The sequence below is a fragment of the Lissotriton vulgaris genome, chromosome 6 (assembly GCF_964263255.1).
Source record: "Lissotriton vulgaris chromosome 6, aLisVul1.2, whole genome shotgun sequence".
In the NCBI taxonomy this organism is placed as follows: Eukaryota; Metazoa; Chordata; class Amphibia; order Caudata; family Salamandridae; genus Lissotriton; species Lissotriton vulgaris.
In genome coordinates, this window is record NC_141694.1 from 98,925,689 (window position 1) to 98,946,613 (window position 20,925).

The 20,925-nt window shown below is 43.5% G+C and overlaps 1 protein-coding gene across 2 annotated transcripts in view; it reads right to left on the reverse strand.

Annotated features, from left to right (window-relative positions):
- Positions 1-6,525: 6,525 nt before the first annotated feature.
- The window catches only part of LOC147706861 (uncharacterized), a 158,844-nt gene continuing 144,444 nt past the window's right edge, over positions 6,526-20,925 (reverse strand). For both annotated transcript variants that reach the window (XM_086926036.1, XM_086926037.1), the window contains one exon: positions 6,526-10,620. In XM_086926036.1, the coding sequence (XP_086782162.1) occupies positions 8,924-10,620 (1,697 nt within the window). In that variant the 3' untranslated portion in view covers positions 6,526-8,923. The remainder of the gene's footprint in view (positions 10,621-20,925) is intronic.

Here is a 20,925-nt window from a genome sequence, read left to right on the forward strand (position 1 = left end):
ATCCTGATGGTGCAATGAGCTAGGGACTCACATCTGAGTATACCCTTCCACGCTTATGGTGGACAAAAATGATTCAGAAAAGGGGGTGGTGATGAACAGAGTGTCTGAATTAAGCAGACCACTCTTACCCAGTCCAAAGATCAGGGCTTAATCCATCACAGTTTCTTAGCTCACTGCACCATCCCAGTTCAGAACTTGGTTATATGCAAATTAGTCTGACCCTGGCCCAGTGCATCATGGGAACAGGGCAGACCAAACTACCAAGCCAATTCTTATACTGGGAAGGAAACAAGCTACCGGGGACCGGTTTCTGGCATTTCAGCCGTCTTCGGCCCGGCTTGCTTGAATCCTGATGGTGCAATGAGCTAGGGACTCACATCTGAGTATACCCTTCCACGCTTATGGTGGACAAAAATGATTCAGAAAAGGGGGTGGTGATGAACAGAGTGTCTGAATTAAGCAGACCACTCTTACCCAGTCCAAAGATCAGGGCTTAATCCATCACCGGCATATAGCCAGGTTCTGAGCTGGGATGGTGCAGTGAGATAAATAACGGTGATGGATCAAGCCCTGATCTTTGGACTGGGTAAGAGTGGTCTGCTTAATTCAGACACTCTGTTCATCACCACCTCCTTTTCTGAATCGTTTTTGGCCACTATAGGTGTGGCAGGGTATACTCAGACATGAGTCCCTTTCTCACTGCACCATCAGGATTCAAGCAAGCCAGGCCGAAGACGGCTGAAATGCCAGAAACCGGTCCCCGGTAGCTTGTCTCCTTTCTGGTGAAGAATTGGCTTGGTAGTTTAGTCTGCCGTGTTCCCATGATGCACTGGGCCAGGGACAGACTGATTTGCATATAGCCAGGTTCTGAGCTGGGATGGTGCAGTGAGATAAATAACGGTGATGGATCAAGCCCTGATCTTTGGAGTGGGTAAGAGTGGTCTGCTTAATTCAGACACTCTGTTCATCACCCCCCCCCTTTCTGAATCAAAGAATCTTTCAAGTCATCCCTAAGGCCCCTATAAAACAAGGAAATTATTTTCTCTTCAGGCCAATGAGTCTCAGTCAAAAGTCGATTGAAAGTTGTAATATATGAAATGAGATCCTTAGTCCCTTGACGAAGACTCAATAACTCATTATCAGAAGCCTGAACTAAGGTATGTTTTGCAAATAAATTGGACATGGCTACTTTGAAATTTTGCAGATTATGAAGCAAGGGATCATTGTTATCTACCAAAGGCATTGCCCAATTCGCAGCCACTCCCCCAAGATATGAAATTATAAAAGCTACCTTAGCTGTATCAGAAGATAAAATCTGAGGTTTACACATGAAATGCAACTGACATTGACTAAGAAAAGTTGCATATCTACTACTATCTCCGGAAAACCTTTCTGGATTTGCCAATGGAACGGGGTTTGGGGTAACTACCGTGACTTGAACTGGTTGACTTCCAGACTGATCTCCAGAAAAACAAGACTGTTGAGCATCAGTCCCAAATCTAGTTGGCGCTAAAACTGGTTTTCTTTCCTTAGTAGGATCCCTCCATACTGAAAACCCTGCCCTAGTTTCATTCAACTCCTGACGAAGCGATTGATTCTCTAATCGCAAATTCTCCATTTCCGCATTTAACTTTTGCACTAACTGTGTCAACTGAGTAACATCCATGAGGGTGAGTTTACAAACCCAAGAGGAAACGATTTAGTAAAAAGGATTTGCTTCGTCTACTGTTGAGTAATTCCTGAGAGTCACTTCTGACGTTTCCTCTTGAAGCTGCAAACTCCCAACTCCCTCAAGGATCGATCAACACAATCAAGAAGGCTACACTGACTGAGTCAACTTTTCCCTAAGGGAAAGGGGAAGTGGAGAGAGAAACGAACAACAAATAAACAAATATTGGCTTCTGGTGTGGTTTCTCTTGGGAGTGTTCCAGGCTGTTGACCATTCTTCGTAAATGCGTTACTCTGATTCAACACAATTCTGCAGTTCAAAGTTTTAACAATAAATTACTCTTCAAACTAATTTTCTTTAACTCAAGAAAATAATTAATCACTCCTTCTACTGACCATGGGTCTTGGTAGCCCTTGTTCTCACTCAACACAGAAGTTGAAATTGCTCAGTCTCAATTTTGTGACCTTTGAGAATAAATTTAATAAATCAATACTTTAACTTAACTTAATTTAGAAGTTAGTTTGTTAATAAGATTTAGTGAACTGAACTAGTAACTCTCATGCAACTGATCATACCTGAGACTTCAGCGATTCTTCCGCTCAAAGGTAATTCTGCAGTAGGAAGACAGTAGCACAACAACCTACTACTAAAAATTACAATACATTTTGTTTAACTCTCTTTTAGCACTCTTAAAAAATAACCTTCCTATTCAGAGCCAAAATAAGAGTTTCCTATATTCACAACTTAAGAACTTCTTGTGAAATCTCTTTTGTACATTTGCCTTAACCAAGGCTTGATTCAATCTCTAACAGTTTCAAATAATTAGCCTATATCTTAAATACGTTTTTGGTTCTAATATATATCTATATAAATATACATTTTACAGACTTTTGAATAATTGTTCCCTTGTTTTTGCCAAGGTTTGTTTCTAAAACTCAGACAGTCACACTACAGCCTCTTTCTAGGAGTTTCAAGGTTCTCAGTTCAGCTAATAGGCCGTGTAAACGTTTGAATTAATGAATGATTTCTTCAGTTCCTTTACTGTAGAAAAATAAATTCTTACTGTCCTTTTCCTCACTTCTACACGGAGGACTGAAGGCTCGAACACTCAGCAACTGTCTTCCAGGAAGCCGATGATGTAATTTAATATCCGCGCTGTCACACGAGGAAAAACAGAAAGCCTCAAGTCTTCGGTAATTTAATTACCGCGCTACCGCTGATCAGACAGCCGATTCAAGGTCACGACTAGGAACATAAGTTAAGGGGAAATACTTTAGGAATACCTGTTAGGTAATTAAGGAGATTAATTGGATTTGTTCACGAAGCGAAGCGCAGGGTCAGAGACAGAAGCGCTTGTCAGGAAACAACATGAGATGAAGCGCCGACCGTTGGCAGGAGCTTGTATTTATAAACTGAGCTCTGTCACGAGAGTTAGCACGAGCTCTCATTCAAGAAGATTCCAACCTCGAAAAGAAGCGCGAGCCTGTCTCACAAGGAGCGCACAATCTAGGCAGAGAAAAATAATAAGCTTTTCCCCATAGACAAGAAATCAACAAGCATTGTTAAATGCAAACTTCAAACCTTCTATTTCCAATGACTGAAGTTAAATTCTGTGTCTTATTGCTACGAGGCAGCATTAAGCTCCTACCATAAAGCCATCAGAGTAGCCCGCAAGAATCACATTGCGTCTCAACTTTTGGCCGCTGGAGGTGCTCCCAAAGTACTATATCAGATTATGGAGACTTTTGTCAAACCAGCTGCCTGTGAAAGCATAGAAATGTCATCTCAACAATTATGTGACGACATCTCATGCTTTTTTACAGAGAAAATTGATAGGATCTATGAAAAAATCACAGACTCCAATCTCTCTATCCGTCAGTCTCAGGTGCAACCCCATGCTACAGAAGGGATCAGAATTGATATACTCTCTAGGTTCCCAGATATCTCTTTAAAGGAGGTGGAAGATCTGGTGAGCCAAATAAAAAGCGGATGTCCATCAGATCAGATTCCAGCCAGAATCATGCCGGTGGTTGGCAAGGTGCTTGGTCCTGAGATCCAGGGCCTTGTCAACCTCTCGCTTGCTGAGGGTTGTGTCCCGCGCGAGTGGAAAAAGGCATTGATCAGACCAATCCAGAAGAATACCTCCATCCCGTGAACGGACCTATCCAATCTTAGGCCCATATCTCTGCTCCCTTTCCCGAGTAAGATCATGGAGAAGCATGTGAACAAACACCTTTCAAATTTTATTGAACAAACTGGTAGCCTGAACCACTCTCAATCTGGCTTTAGGCCAAATTATAGCACTGAATCGGCTTTGCTGTTGGTAATGGACGATCTCCGCATGTACCAGGACAAGGGTTTCTCGGTGGTCCTGGGACTGTTGGATTTATCGGCAGCGTTCGATACGATATCCCATAACATCCTGACTAGACGTCTTGTAGAGATTGGGCTAGAAGATAGGGCACTGGGCTGGCTGAAGAGCTTTCTGCCCGAGCGCACTCGAAGTGTCAACATGGGTGAGTTTCGGTCAGCAGAGGTTAAGATCACCAAGGGGGTGCCACAGGGCTCGTGACTGAGCCCAACTCTTTTTAATATCTACGTGGCCCCCCTGGCCAAAATCAAGAGAGCCTTCGGTTTCATCCCAGTGTCCTATGCTGATGACACCCAGCTCCTCTTCCTGTTCAAATCCCTCACTTCAGTGATTAAACAATCTTTTTCCGAAGGTATGACGGCGGTTTCACAATGATGTCGTCGAACTTTCTTCAGTGCAACGTGGGCAAGATGGAGGTCATGCTGTTTGGAGAGGCCAAACTACAATGGGCCCCAGATTGGTGGCCGTTAGATCTTGGCCCAGTTCCAGAACCAAAACAGGTGGTGAAGAACCTGGGGGTCCGCCTAGACCATGACCTATCCTTAAAACAGCATGGAAATAGTATAGTAGGATCCTGTTTCCATGTAATGGGACTCCTACGCAAAGTATTTCCATTACTCCCCGACTCCACACAAAAAACTCTGGTGCAGGCCCTAGTGCTTAGTCGGCTCGACTATTGCAACGGACTGCTGGCATCCGCAAAAGAAGAAGTTTTGGATAAAATTTAAGTGGTACAAAACACTGCTGCCAGATTGGTTCTGAATGCCCCCCCAGGTCTCCTAAACCGCTTCTGGAAAAGCTGCATTGGCTGCCAATCCGTCAGAGTGAATTTTAAGACCTGTTGTTTAGTCCATAAAAGTCTATATGGACTGGGATCTCTCTACTTGGCAGAAAAATTTGTTCCATATGTCCCAGCCCGCACACTCAGGTCGAGAGACCAGCTGCTCCTGCGAGTTCCCAGGATTAGAAAGGCAAGGCAGGGTGGCAAAGCTCTATCAGTGGTTGGGCCGGTACTGTGGAACAAGCTTCCATCTTTGCTGAGGCAATGTCCAGATCATTTGATCTTTAGAAAAAAGCTGAAAACTTTTCTGTTTAAAATGTGACATGGTATTGAACCTTTCCATTACCTCCCTTTTCTCATGATTGGCTTCTCTTTTTCCCTCTTTGTTACTGGCGTTTTTCTAGGGCGCAGAGATACTCCTTCGGGAGTGGATTCAAGCGCGATACAAACCCATAAATAAATAAATGTTGCGGTTGATAAGAAAACGTTTTCCTATTAAACGTGTTATGTTGTTCACATTTTCATAGCATTATAGAACCAGTAAGACCATCAACTGATTGTGCCTGATGTTTGTTAGTGTTTGTTAGTCAGAGTTAATAGATTGTATGTTCAGTGCTTAGTTTCTAGATGGTCCCTGTTGATTTGTGTGAAGGGAGTACAATGGGGCATATTACCTAGAAGTGCGTTAGAAAACGCACAACGCACATTCCCCTATCGCCGGATTTTTTCGCCGTGATAATGCAATTATCAATGCGCATCATGTAGGCGAAATGAAATCCAGCGATAGTCGGCGATGTGGCACATTAGCCAATGAAAACAATTATTGTTTTCATGCGCTAATGTGTGCATTGATAATATGGGGAGGGGGGTGGGTGGAATCAGCGTTATGATCTACTCTCCCATGTTATCAATGCCCTAACACCTGGTCAGAGCAGGCGTTGGGAGTCTGCCTCTCCCAACGCCTGCCTTGGTAATAGGGTGTTCCCATCTCCAACCACATTTTACATGTGGTTGGACGTGGGAATGCCCACTTTGCATGTCATTAGCGATGTTTGTCACCGACATGCAAAGTGGGCTTGAGCCAGGCGTTAAAATGCCCTTGTGGATAGGGCTCTAGAAGTATCACCCCTTTCTCGGCCGAAAAAGCGGCAATACTTCCCCTTGCTAATATGCCCCAATGTTCTTTATCTATGCATCCCATTCCAGGAGCCACGTTTCATGTGATGTGCGGATTAAGGGTGTTGTGTTTATGCTAGAATTTTCAAAATGGGTCTAAGGTAGATGTTACTGCAGTACTGCAGGTTAGGTTGTCTTTGCCAACTACAATGCTACATTGGCGTGAAGTGGAAGAATTCCGTTTAACTTGCTGTTTGAAGATACGTGATAATATTAGTATGCTAAGAGTGCTGTCTGGACCACACACAAACACTGCGGGCTGATTCACAGAACTAACTTAAGACAAAATCCTAAACTTACTACTTTTGGTATTCACAGAAGTTAGGATTTTGTCTTAAAACAGACTTAAGACCGACTTAAGACAGAATCCTAACTTAAGACTGTCTTAAGTCTGTCTTAAGACAAACTCCTAACTTCTGTGAATACCAAAAGTAGTAAGTTTAGGATTTTGTCTTAAGTTACTTCTGTGAATCGGGCCCTTTAATTTCATGCCCTTTTCTACCATTGAATGATTTCACAAAAATGTAATTTTCAAATACTTAATGATTTAATTTGTTGAGCGCGTTCACATATTATCAACATAAACAGTCAAATATATTGGCACAATTCATTGGAAACTGAATACATAAATAATTTGTTTTTAAAGGGAAAGTAAACATTAATTATGAACTTGGGGTGACCAGGAAAGAAAAGTAAAAACGATAAGCTTTGATGTGATTGTGTAGCAGAAGGAAAGGCTGGAGTGAAAAGGGTGATGCTAAGAGGTTCTGAAGATTTGGATGTTTAAAGGGCAAATACATAAACAATAAGAAAGCACACATGGTAGGGGTGGAGAAGTCAGAAGTGTTTCAGTTGATGAAGGTAAGGAGCGCCAGGGCTACTTAGCAAGAATCAGAGAAGAAAAACAAGAAAAGTAAAACCATGAAGGCTAAAGAGACATCGTTTTATGGCAAAAGTGAAACAAAGTCTACATGTAAAACATGGTACCTTGAGTAGTGGACGAACTGAATCAGGGAATACAGGATGAACTGGTGGTTAGGATGGGAGCAAACAAGGGTGACTCTAAAGAGAGAGCTAAGGTTTACAATTCATGTGGTTTGAACCAGGAAATGCACAATACAGCAGAGATGTGGTGTGTGTGTGCTGGTTAATATGTAAAGAAATTCAGAGAAAGTGTAATGTGGGTAGAGTAGAAAACATCTTGGTAAGCATTGCAGGGCACTAGGAGAGATCGGAAGAGAAGGGAAGAATAAGATTTGAGTTTTATTTCTGGTTAAGTGAATTGACCAAGCAGACATCCACTAGAAAACAGCTGAGAGGCCATGGTGAAAAGTGGGCTGGAAGAGCATTACGCAACAAGTGAGAAAAACAACCATTTGTGAGTCAGTGGAGATGCCACAGAGCATCCCCATTTAAAACCTACATTAGGGCCTGCTTTAGGAAGGAGGGTTGATACCATACCAAAGACGGAGATGAGGCAAATGAATACAGCCCATGAAACCCAATAAGGGCATATAGAGAGACAGGATGGGGACTAGGATAAAACAGGCTTCAACAAATCCAGCGTAGACGATGACTTAACTTGAACAAGGTGATCAGTAGTGTTGCTAGTAGCAAATTATTCGAGATACATAGGAGTTTCAACTTTTTGGCAGAGTTTTTCATCATCCTCCTCACCCAGTTACATACCATTTTGGCAATATTCACACAACAAGGTATATAGTAATAAGATTCAGGGACGCTGCCGAAATGCTTCAAGGTAAATCAACATCTCAGACTGCTAGGAAAGCAAAGAAATTACAGGTGCAAGTGCACTAGGGAGCTAAAGTTTGGGGCAGAAGGACCAAGGTAGCAGTAGGACTGGCTAGATAAGGGAACTGTATAAATCCAAGTTAAGCCTATATCGCCTCGAGAAAAGTGTGTTTCTCAAGGCATTAATGGCATTTATTTCTGATGTATATGTTGGGTTAGGAGCGTAGAACGCTCATCCTTAAAAAAAGGGCATGAATTTATTGGTACCAAATAACATTAGCTTATCAGTTGGTCCCAAATCCCCCCCCCCCCACTTTCGGTATAGAATGACTAATTTGATAATCTGCTTCTTAAAAATGGGCAGCCGCCTAGGCAATAACAGCATGTGCATCCTACACTACTTGGTCAATGTGCTTGAAGTCTGCAGAGAGAGGAATTAAGGCGCAGAGATAATTTAGAATGTGCTGCACTACAGTTCTGGAACAGTTTACCTACTGCGCTATACTTGGCTTTCTATTTTAACTTTGATAAAGAATTGAAAACAAATGTGCCTATTACACAAAATGTATTTCTGTTATAATATCTATTGCTACTGTTATCCTATGCTCAGAATCTTTTAAATGTGGAGGATTTAGGTCTATATTCCATATGATGCTTTGATATATGTATTTAATATTTGTGTACCCACAGGTTGTACTGTACTTTGCTTTCATGCCTGTCAGTTAGATTTCGTCTTACTTCTAGGCTGAAATGAGCATTGAAAGTGCGTTTATTAGTGCCAAAGTTGGGAAGGAGAGTTTGAGTGTGGTGAAAATTCAAATGAGACCAACAAAATAAGCGCACCAGAATGATGTCAAATTATAAATCCAAGTCCATGTTTGCTGGATACATGTTACTATACAAGGACTATCCTTAGACAAGGTATCTTCAGCCTTGTTAAACTCTAGATTAACTAGTTGATATTTTATTATTTCTACTTTTAACCGGTGAAGATCTTATAAGTAGAAGTCAGGATTGAACATTTCTCCAATAATACTGTATTACGAAACCAATATCTAGTTAGTTTTACTGTTCTGCTCCTAAAAAATATTCACCACATATTTTACTACTTGAAACTAATTCCTGCTATGAATATTGTCAGTCAGTACGCTCGCCAAGATATCCAAAATGTATGTTACAATCCAATAATCTTACTTGCTGCATGCATGTTGGTCTGTTCACTGTGTACTAGTTTGTGTTTTTTCATATTCCCTGAATGATTAAATCTCATTCCACATTCACTGCATACAAATGGTTTTTCTCCTGTATGTATTCTCTGGTGTATACGTAGATTTTTTGAAATGTTAAAGCTCTTTCCGCACTCACTACATGAATATGGCTTCTCTCCTGTATGTATTCTGCTATGTAAAATTAGATCTGATGAACGCCTGAAACTCTTCCCACATTCAATACATGCATGTGGTCTTTCATCAGTGTGTATTCGCTTGTGTTCAAACAAATTTGCTCTCTGTCTAAAACACTTTCCACATACATTACATTTGTAGGGTTTCTCTCCTGTGTGTATATTAAGATGAATGGAGAGACCGGATGGTAGGCGGAAACGTTTACCACATTCAGGACAGGCATAGTGTTTCTCTCCTGTGTGTATCATAATATGGTTGCTGAGGGATTTTGGGCTGCTAAAACTCTTTCCACACTCACTGCATGAATTTAGATTCTTACCAGTGTGTGATTTCTGGTGTGCTTTCAAATAGGATACCCTACTAAAACTCTTCCCACATTCACTACATGTACATCGATTCTCGCCAGTGTGTATTTCGAGGTGTCTTTTCAGCGTTCCTAAATTATTAAAATGTTTTCCACATTCACTGCACTGATAGGGTTTCACTCCAGTGTGTATTAGGTGATGTTTTCTAAGGTGTGATAAACTGCTAAAATTCTTCCCACATTCACCACACCTGTATGGCTTCATTCCAGCATGCATTTTTTGGTGCGTTATTAGATGTGGTTGCTGACGGAAACTCTTACCACAGTCACTGCAGAAGAATGGTTTTTCCCCTGTATGTATTCTCTGGTGTATATTCAGGCTGTCTAACCGGGCAAAGCTCTTTCCACATTCACTGCATTTATGAGGTCTCTCTCCTGTATGCTTAACATAGTGTTTGACCAGATTTGATAAATAGAGAAAGCCCCTTCCACATTCAGTACAGGTGCATGGCTTATTACCCTTATGGATTTTCTGGTGTGTTGACAAATTAGAAATCTGATTAAAACTCTTTCCACACTGGCTACATTGATATGGTTTCTCTCCAGTGTGTATTCTCTGATGTGTTTGTAATCCTCCTAGACAGCTGAAGGGCTTCCCACATTCAGTACATGTGTGTAGCTTTTCACCAGTGTGTCTGTACATGTGTTTTTTCAAATTTCCAGATAAGGTGAATCTTTTTCCACACTGACTACAAGAATAGGGTTTTTCCTCATTGTGGCTTTGCATATGCTGGATAAGAGCAGAGGGATAATAAAAACTATTTCCACATTCATCGCAAGCATATATTTTGCTTTCTTTGTTGGCGCTAGAGTGGTTATGTTTTGAGATCCGATACAATCGTTTTTGTTCTTTAGAATGTAGGTATAATGTATGTTCTTCATACACTTTCTGTTCCCCATACTTTTTTGATTTCCCAATGGAAACTGAATATTCTGGAGATGACACTTGTATTCTTGTAGAACTTCCATGAATTGCACTGGGCTTGCTCGATTCATCTCCATTCTTATCATGTTCAGAGATGCCCATTATTTCGGATTTTCCTGACGTTAATTGTTGGGTTGCATTTACAGCACATCCTTTATTATAGCTCCATCTATCAAACACTGTGGAACAAAATAATTAGAGTTAGAACGTTTAGAAATTGATTTTTATTAATACTAATATTAACAGTGATATATAAAAATAATGTTTTGTAAGCACAAGGCAAAGAGACCGAGCAACTTACCTTGCTAATTTCAGGTCTAATATTATGCATGACTTATCTTAGAAGTTATAGCTGCAAATGTGTAAGGACATAAGCAGCTGCAGCATTTATTTGTACCCTATTATTCCATTTACCTGCACCATACTTGTCTGCAGTTATAAAAAGATAAGCAGCTAGTAGAATCTGAGTAGAAGACCTGAATAAAAGGGATGTTGTCACTAAACAAATAACATCTTTCATATATACCTTCCTTCTTAAATCTCCTAAATTCTTTACATCAGATGATCAAGTCTAAGGTCCTCATTAGGATAGCGGGCGGGTTGCCACTGCCAGGCTGGCGGTAGCCACCGCCGGCCTGGCGGGGGCAATCCGCCCGCCATCCGCTCCGGAATGACTCCCCGCCATATTAAGATGGCTGGGGGGTCCGCGGTGGACGGAAAGACCGTCCGCCGCTTTTCCGCCCCTGTCGCCTTGCGACTGGGGCAGAAAAAGTTCAATATGGTGGCGGTGTCTTACAGACACCGCCAGCCAAATTAGGAAGGGCTGTAAACAATGCCTTTCCGTGGCAGCATTGGCATGCGGAAACTCCCTGCGGGGGCCCGTTGTGGGCCCCCAGGGACTCCGGGGGGGCGGGAGGGGGAGGGGGGGAGAATGCACATTGGGGGTACCTATGGTACTCCCCCAGCATTTCAAAGAACAACATGGTAGGCACCACGCGGTGCCTGTCACGTTGTGCTTTGAAGTGCACAACATGCATCTTTACCATTGCGGCGGGCGCTGCTTTCAGCATCGCCCGCTGCATTGGTAAAGATACAGGATGCGCCCGCCACTGTGGCGGGCGCATACTAATACCATGCATGGAACCCCCGCCCTTATGGCGGGCGGTCCCAAGTACCGTGAGGATGGCGGGCGGGCAAAGTCTGCCCGCCATCCTAATGAAGGCCTAAGTGTTTTGAAAAGTGGACACGGTATACAACTAAGGTGAAACTAAAGCAAACAGCTTCAAGATGGCTGAATTACGAAATGTTTCATGCACTCTGGAACTGACAGTGTGGTTTTTTGCATTTGGAATGGGTAGTACCCTGGTTTGTTATTTAGTGGATTATTGTCACAGATTTGTCTTCTAGGAATAGGATTTCTTTGTCTATTTTACAACAAGGTTTAAATAAACGAGGTCAAAAGCAATAGCAGTTTGAAGCCATTGTTATCTTGAAAGCGAATCCCATAGATGACCCCAAAAAACCTTTTATATCGCTAGTGTTATTGACAGTGGAATTGATGGACACATAAAATTGTTGCAATCAGACGTAACCCCCATAGGACTGCCTCATTGTTGTGAATGTATCTAGACCATAATAAAATATTCCTGATTCATGCCCTTATGCGGTTATGATAAATCATGTCCTAATGAAGGCATACCAATCTTACCCATATTCAGCCATAGCCCACGCAGCCCAAATATGGCAAGGCTACTTCCTTAGATTCCTAGAGAGCACAACGAGTTCTTTCAGCAACCTGGGAATTCCCCATGTCTTGGTTTTGATTTGTCATTGAACTCCTGCGAGCACTAAAGGAACAGTCAGTTCTTAGTGACATCTTTTATTGACGTCTTATGTCCAACCTTACGTCAAACACGGCACCTTCCAGGTATAAATATACCAACACTTGCCTTAAGCAAACACACGGTGGTGTGTAGCAGAGCGGCTATCTACTTATCTGAAGCCCAGCTGATGCGAGAGCCAAAGGAAGCCGCCCCTCCCCTTTGACACACTGGAGAAGCTGCCCTTTCTCACGCCGAGAAATCCAGCTCCGGTGTTTTCCAGTCACCCTTGCGGGTTACTGGGAGATCGAGTCCCGAGAAACGAGATACAAGACCTCCTTCATTCTATAACCAAGGTATGGAGCTGATTCAAACCTTAGAGAGAATTCTTGATTCAGATTCTTGGCAAAAAAAAAAACAACTTAACTTAAAACTGCAACTTACTTATTAGGCTTAGGTCAGGTACACCGGGGTAGGCGTATCTTAGAAGCACCAGTTTAGTTCATTACTCAATGTTTTTATGTATGTAAATATTTTATCCGTTTTAAAGTATCGTATGGCTAAGAAACCATATCAATGCTTTTACAGTATTATTTCATAATACTCCTTTTACTGTACGCACTTTACTTCATGATAAGTATTGCAATTGTGGCAATTCATTTCTCTTGCATGAGAAAGAAGACTGCTCAATAAAATAACACTTTTTATTGAAAACTCCCGTCTTTCTATTTCTCTGCACTCTGGTGGAACTAAGCATGCACGATTGACTGAGTGAAATTGCTGTCTATTGTTTTCACACGACTCTGGAGATAACACTCCTTATTCTGGGGGAGCAAAGTTGTCATGTTATATGGTTGTCAGATGCTAATCCCTTCTTGTCTAAATCATGGAAGTTAACCCCTCCCTATTCATTCGAGAAAGTTTCTAGTGACCTCTGAGCTAGCTGGCAAAAACTAATTAAGTCTAACATAGTCAATAGAGACCTAGATGACCTCAGACCTACGTCTTCACTGCTGTTTATGTTATTCCAATGCACAGAGCCTATTGGGATTATAGGAACTACACTACATGGGGCCCAACGTTTGGTAAGGCGATAATCTAACGCGTGATAATAGAGTAACTCAGTCGTGCTTTTCACACAGACTCCTTTCTCTCGTAAAAACTCCAATAGATGTCTGGAGTGGGTGAAAGGTTAATATCCGCCGAAACTTAGCAGGGTGAGAATCCTATGTATTAGTTTACGGTATAGTCAACGTTGAAGGATACAGTGTTCCAAAATATTGTGCACCTAATCTTTGTTTCCTCAAAAACTTGCTCTGCAAGAAACTTTCATTAAACAATGTCAAATCACGGCGACAATAACGACACGGATGAAGCCGCAGTAAATGCGAATCAACCGGGTGTAGACCTTACAGGGTTTAATGAAGACGAACCGGATGCAATACTCATCCCGGTCAATATAAGAAAAACTACAACTATAAAACTTATAGAAAATGGGGTATCACCAAGAGGTGGTGCAGTTGTATTTGTGGTAGGGGCACATGAGTATCGGCAGACAGAGGTATTCTATTCATGGATAACTTTTCCAGCAGCACATACTGTGACACGTGAGTTCCACTACTATAAAGTAGCCCAATCTCCAGAGGAATACTCTCCTTTCGAGGAAATTGAAATTCCACTAACATACCAAGAGCACCTGCTCTTATTTAATGGCGCCCTAAAACATCAAAACCACATTACCAGGCTCGGTCCACTAGGTAGACCAGGAGCCACGTGGCCGGTTCTAGCCAGCTACACACCACACCCAGACATTGAAGGAATGTCAGACTAAGAACTTTTGATTCAACTAAAACAATTAATTAAAATTCATAGACAATTGGTCCAATATGTCATGCGGACTTCAACAGTCCAACCTGCAATTAAAATTCCTCAAAACACCCCTCATCCGGGGAATACAAATAAAATTACACCACAGAATATTCAATCATGTCTTGGAAAAACACCCGCAAAACGGGAACAAATCCCCTTTTGGTTAGCTCAAAAAAATCACTCAGATAGAGGCAGTGTTTTCTGATACTACCCCTCACGAAAAACACAGAATTCTGACTATCTGTCTCCCAATGGGGATTCGACCACATGTGGAAGACTGACACTTGGGGCACGGTCTTTGCTCCTATGTACACAAAAACGCATGGCGTTCCGTCCAGATGTACTAAGACAGATTCAAAACGAATACGGTCCAGAACCTGCTTTAACTCTGGGTATGAAATTACTGAAAGACTTCAAGCAGGTCTCGGCTATATTATTAGCCAACATAAAAGGAGAAGCAGCATGTGTGGCAATCCGCCAAAAATTGAAGGAAACAGATATAACAAACCAACCTTTTGAGCTTGCTAAAATAATTGAAAAATGCTATGAAGAATTAGGCAGAGGTAGTTTGGGTGGTAAACCAGTAAAATCACAACTAATTGAAAATCCTTTATCAAAAACAATCTCAATTCTCAAAAAAAGAAATGGGAGGGTAATAAACAAACTACTCCCAGACAAAAAAACAATTTCAGTCCAGAGGAAGGTCTCCCGAACGGAGAAATAAATCTCCAGGAGGAGGAGACAAGTCTCCCCAAAGGGAGCCCTCTGAAAAAAGATATAACCTTAGAGATAGGGATAAATTAAGAAAACCTGACAGATATCAAGATATTGATACACGTCCCTCTCGATCTTTTCAGACTTCCTCACAGAAATCGGAAAGAAGAGGACGGTCAGAACACAAGGAAGAGCACGTCAATTCCAAAGACAAAGAACCTGCTCATCAAAGTAAAAAATCACAATTTCCCAGAAAGAAGGTAGCAAGTATTAAAATTAAACATGCCGAGAATCCTGAGGACACAACTGAAAAACAGAGAGTGGGCCCAGACAATGCTAGACAGCGCCGCATGAAGTGACCATAGCTCGCAAGATCCTGATGAATCTTCTGGAGACAGTGGACACTAATGAATACACTCAGGTGGAAACTGCAGACACGCGAGTTAGCGTGCCCCATAAACTATATGAAATAACATTACGTATAGAGGGAGATAAAACTAGGAAAATAAAGGTCTCTTTTGGGAAAATCTTTCTAAAGGCTATGATATCCTGTTAGCTCAAAAAGACTGGCCACCAGAGTTTGTCAGGGAGTGCCCTCATGGCGAAGAAATAATTATGCCTGCCTTCTCAAATCATATCCCAATTCATAAAAAATACACATTTGCAAGAAAATGGGCAGTGGCCTAAGCCCCTGCTTTATATAAAAATCATGTAGGATGGGATGAGGATTCTCCTCACCACAAAATTCAATTAAAAAAAAATAACCTACTGCACAAAGGCAGTACCCAGTTAAACAAGAAGCTAAAAAGCAAGTCAGGGAGACCTTAGATCAACTTGAATATCAAGGGGTGATTGAAACATGCACCTCACAAATGAAAACTCCTTTGTTTCCCGTCTCCAAACCAGACAATTCATATCGTCTAGTGTTGGACTACAGACATTTAAACTCCTGCTGTAAAACTTTTGCAGTCCAAAACTCACAGTGCAGCACTAATGAATAACATTGTGCGCAAAAAATATAAAACGACATTAGATATCTCTAATGGATTCTTCTGTCAAAACATTGCACCTGAAAGCAGGCATTTGACCGCTTTCTCAATAACGGGGTTGCAAGAACAATTTTGCCGACTGCCACAGGGATTCAAGAATAGCCCAGGATTATTCTCAGCAAGGGTAACAGAATTACTACAAATGTATGATGATGAGGCATTATCCTATGTCGATGACATCTATCTTACAGATGATGACCTGGAGACTCACTTGAAAAGAGTGAACCCCATAATACTTGGGTTCGCATCGGAAGGTTACAAATTCAACTTTAAGAAGTCAAGAATAGCCCATCCAACTGTCCTATTTTTAGGATATGAATTATCAAGTGAAGGCAAAAGCCTGGCAGACAATTTCTTAGAGAAATGTGTAGTACTCCAAGCACCTAAAACGCTGAAGAATTTACAATCAATACTAGGTTTCCTGAATTTTGGAAGAACATACATTCTAAATTATGCAGAGAGGGTTAAACCTCTTTACGAATTAATAAAACCTGATTTCAAACCAAATAATTGGACTCAAAAACACACAGAAATTTTGAGATCATTACAGACAGACAAAAAAGAAAACTGCAAACACGCGAAAACAAACGAAATCTGGTTATCAGAGTCATCCCAGGAAGATGCGGATTCACATACCTGACCTCTAATGAGGGAGAAACGGTACCTATAGCTTACAAATCCCATTTGTACACACAAGCTGAAATGAAATTCAGTTCTACAGAAAAAATTCTGATAGCGGTTCAAACTGCTGTAGCAAGAGAAAGAGCCCGAGCCCAAGGCAAGAGAATAACTGTTTTTACAGCAGAATCAGCCATTGAGGCATTGAAAAGTCCACGCAATCTAAATACTGTGGCATTAGATCCGAAATGGATACAATGGGAAAATTCTCTTGCTGCATAAGACGTGAAACACTATTTTGATCCGAAAATGAAAAAACTAGAACATTTGGAATACGAATATGAATATCCTCTGCTGATCGAAATCCTGCCTCTAGAACAATACACCGGTGTAATCTACACAGACAGATTTGCACAACATTTTGTTGTGGAAAAGCAAATTTACAATAACGCGTGCACGATTGTTAAAGGTCGTTGGCGCTTAGGTAAATGCAGACCACTGGTCACTAAAACAGAATCTTTCAGAAACTGTACAGCTCAGTGGACTGGAAAAAGATCCCTAAAGATGGCGCTTGAAAATGCCGATCGCGAATTCCCCACACTAATAGTGTGCGATACTCATTACTGCATCCAATCTTATAATAAGAACCTGCAGACTTGGATTCAAAACGGTTACAAAGATGACACAGGTGCCACAATAAAGCATAAAAAACTTTGGGAACAAGTAGTTCTTTTGCAGAAAGAACTACAAAAGACTCGCGTGATACATACACTGAGTCATTAACGTGATGGCGTTCACGTTGCAGGGAATTCATTGGCTGATAGAGCCACAGCTGTAGCTGGGCAACCGGCTTCCGTAGCCACTAAAAAGCGTTCAGAAAAACAAATAGATGGAGAAACCATGCTGGCAGTAAAAGCCTCATTAAATGGCGACTATGCGGCATTACCTCTCAACTATCCACTCAATAATACATACATAATTGATGCAAATTCCGTTCCGTTTGCTCGAATCCCTGGAGTGGGGGATAGAGTCATTCCAAACACGAACCGGAGAATCTTCTTGATACAAGAAGCACACATGGGACTGGGTCTGAGGCACCAAGAGATCCTGAAATCTCTGATAGAATTACAATCACAATACTGGTGGCCGGGGATGAGCGTAGAAATTTACAATTTTGCAATAAATTGTGAGGACTGCAACAGAGATCGTAGTTGTGAACCGGACCAGACACCACTATTAGACAGCATCAGGCTATCTATCCGCAGACGTCCGACCGGACAAATGCGGTCCCATAATTATTAAGACTAGGTTCACTAAAGATGTGGCCCCAGTGCTCGGCTGACGCCAAAACATGTTATAAAAGATTTGCGAGTCTTTATCGGCACATACGCAATTGGCATGCTACATTCTGATCAGTGTCCTGCGTTTAGCTCTCGAGCTTACAAAGAGGCCATGAGCAGCATGGGCATTGCATTGCGGTACTCTTCTCCCTTCCATCCTGAGGGAGATGCGTTTGTAGAAAGAAAAAACTGTGACATAAAGCAATTTATAATGGCGAGGGTATTCGGTTCGGGTGATGGGTGGGTCAAACATCTAACAAGTGTCCAACGTAGTCTTAACAATCTGCCAAGAAATTCTCTAAAGGGTTTCACTCCATACGAACTATTGTTCGGCACTAGAATAAGAATCCAGGATTTAGATTGTCACACTTCAGTGGTAGAAGAAAAAACCTTTGATATCAAAGATCGTTTGGCTGTTTTACAGGACTTGAATGAAACAAGAAAAAGTCTAAGTAAAATAAAGTCTAAGCCAACAACCACTGAAGAACCACCTGTCCCAGCAAGTCCTGTCTGGATTTCAAAGATTGGGGATCTGGTCAGAGAAAAGATCGCGGTGAAGAAGGAATTTGGGCCTTCTTACAGAAAAGCAGTACCGGTCTTAGCTGCCAGCGGAACAAGATCAGTAGTACTACCGCCACTTGCTTGTAAAAAGGAAAACAGAGTTGTTTCCATCGACCTGGTGAAACCACAATCATGTGGCCGATAATAAGTAGTAGGCCCGAGGGCGGAGCTAGCCGGCGTCGATGGCGGACGCGTGAGCCTTCGGCTCCTCGCATAGCCCCGGAATAATCCTGCTAAATTATCCTTAATTGTGCCGAAACAAGCCATAGCGGGCTCTCGACCAGCTGCTGGCACCCCCAGCTGCCTTTGAGGAACTTTTGGCCCGATTGCGGGCGAGCCTTCCCAGCCATTCGAGGGTGTTGTCCCCGGCGGCACGGCAGTGGAGAACTAGGCCGGCAGCAGCGCACTATCCTGGAGAGGAGGCCGGGCGACGTCATCGGACGTGCGGCCTCGGCGCTGGCAGTGGTCGGGCTGGGCGCGGACCGTCTCGCAGTTGAGATCTGGCACTGACCGAGGCGTCTTCTACTCATTAGTCGGCGACGGCCCCATGAGCAAAGGGCCTGGAGGCTTGGTGGAGTAAAAGAAGCGAACAGCGCCGGAGCCCTGTGTCACGAGGTGGAGTGCACATTAGCTCGGTGCCTTATCCTGTCTGATTCCCTGCAGCGGCGTACCGCTCTACCGACCTCTCCTAGCCAAGAAGGGGCGAGATTGACCGGGGCTGGAACTGCGGATTTGACTACCTCCTGAGCTAGGAAGTTTTGAGACCTGCTGAAGTGAAAGGAAGGGTTCCGTCCGCCATTGCAGACGCCATCTTGGGCGCATCGGACACGCCGAAGCTGGCAGCAGTACTTCGAGTCCCTGCGGAGATCCGGGAGTTGCATGAACGATCTGCTCCCTTGCTCTGAACTGTCACACGTTGGTGGCTGCGATGGGGAAGAACGACACAACTCAGGGGAAGATCTCCTTTGAAAGGCGCCGGCCGAAAGGGTCGGAGGCGGCGGCGCCGGACACATCGCCGAAGGGAGCTGCGGCGACGGCCCCGGCAACCACGGAGCTCCGAGACATGTTAGCTGCAATGGAGAAGGGCATTCAGGATAGAATTGCCTCTGTGGGCACCAAGATAGACGCTCTATCCTACCGCATGGATCGAATGGCGGAGCGCGTGGACAAGCACGCGGAGCGCCTAGACATGGCGGAGCGCCGTCTCACCGAGGCTGAGGAAGCCCAAACGGAGTGGGACAAAGAAAGAAAGCAGTTAGATAGACTCCTACATGTTATCAGGGACAAGACAGAGGACTTGGAGGCGCGCTCACGCAGATCCAACCTCCGTATCACAGGAGTAGCGGAAACCACACAAACGGGGAAGATGGAGTTATACGTAGAGAAGCTGCTGAAACTGCTGCTGGGTGAGGAGGTTTTTTCCCCCATGTTCATTGTGGAACGTGCGCACCGCACGTTGGGCCCACAACCTCAGCCTGGCGCACCTCCTCGCCCCATAATCGCGAAGCTACTTAACTATCGCGACAGAGACACAGCTTTGCGAGTGGCGAGGGAGAAGGGCAAACTGCAACATGAGGGGATGGATATTTCCATCTACCCAGACTTCACAGCTAGGGTGCAGGAAGAAAGGCGACAGTTTGCGCCATACAAGAAACAACTCCGAACTTTGGGCCTGGACTATGCGATGTTGTATCCCGCCAAGCTCCGTATTAATACCGGCGGGAGGTCGTATTATTTCACAGATCCTAAGGAACTTCACAAGTCCCTGAAGACTTGGACGAAGGAGCGGAAAGAGGCTCGGCGAGGCCAGGAAGACGAAGCCGGCTCGACTTCAAATCTGGAAGACCAGGACTATAGGCTGCGATGGCGTGGCAAGACACTTTTCACCGAAGGCAGTCACCTGACTCTGGCACCACGAGGTCTCCAAGCTTGCAGAGGCGCAGGGGGCCTACGTTTGCCCCGCTAGGGCTTATTTGTTGGGGGTGAATTCACTGATCGGACACTGGCCTCGCGCGCTGCTGGTAAGGTAGTAGTTGTATCTGGGGAGAGTGACTTGGACAACTGCGGCAGAAATGGGGGGGCCAGTCTGGGTGGGATAGGGCTATGACTCTTGATATACGAAGGGCACTGATATACAAGTGGGGCCGGAATGGGGCGCTGATTAGACACTCCTTCGGAACAGTTCGTGGTGCACTATTTTGGCGCGCTCTGCCCTGGTGCCTTTGGTTGTGTTGCTTTCTGAGGGGTTAGAGTTGGACTATTGAACTCTACACTTCTTGGGGGTAGATGGGGGGGTTCTTGGGGCCTGTCTGACCAGGTTGGGGGGAGGTCGGCTGTGGGTGGGTTGGAGCTCTAGGGGTGGGGGCTAGGCTTTGGTTCGTTGGGGAGAGTTGTTGCCTGGGGTTGTTTGTGGGGTTTGATTGCGCGGAGTTTGAACTGCAGTGTGGTGCTGTACCTGTTCGGAAACGCCGGCTGGCGATTTTGAAATTATGTGAAATGCTGTGTCCTGATTT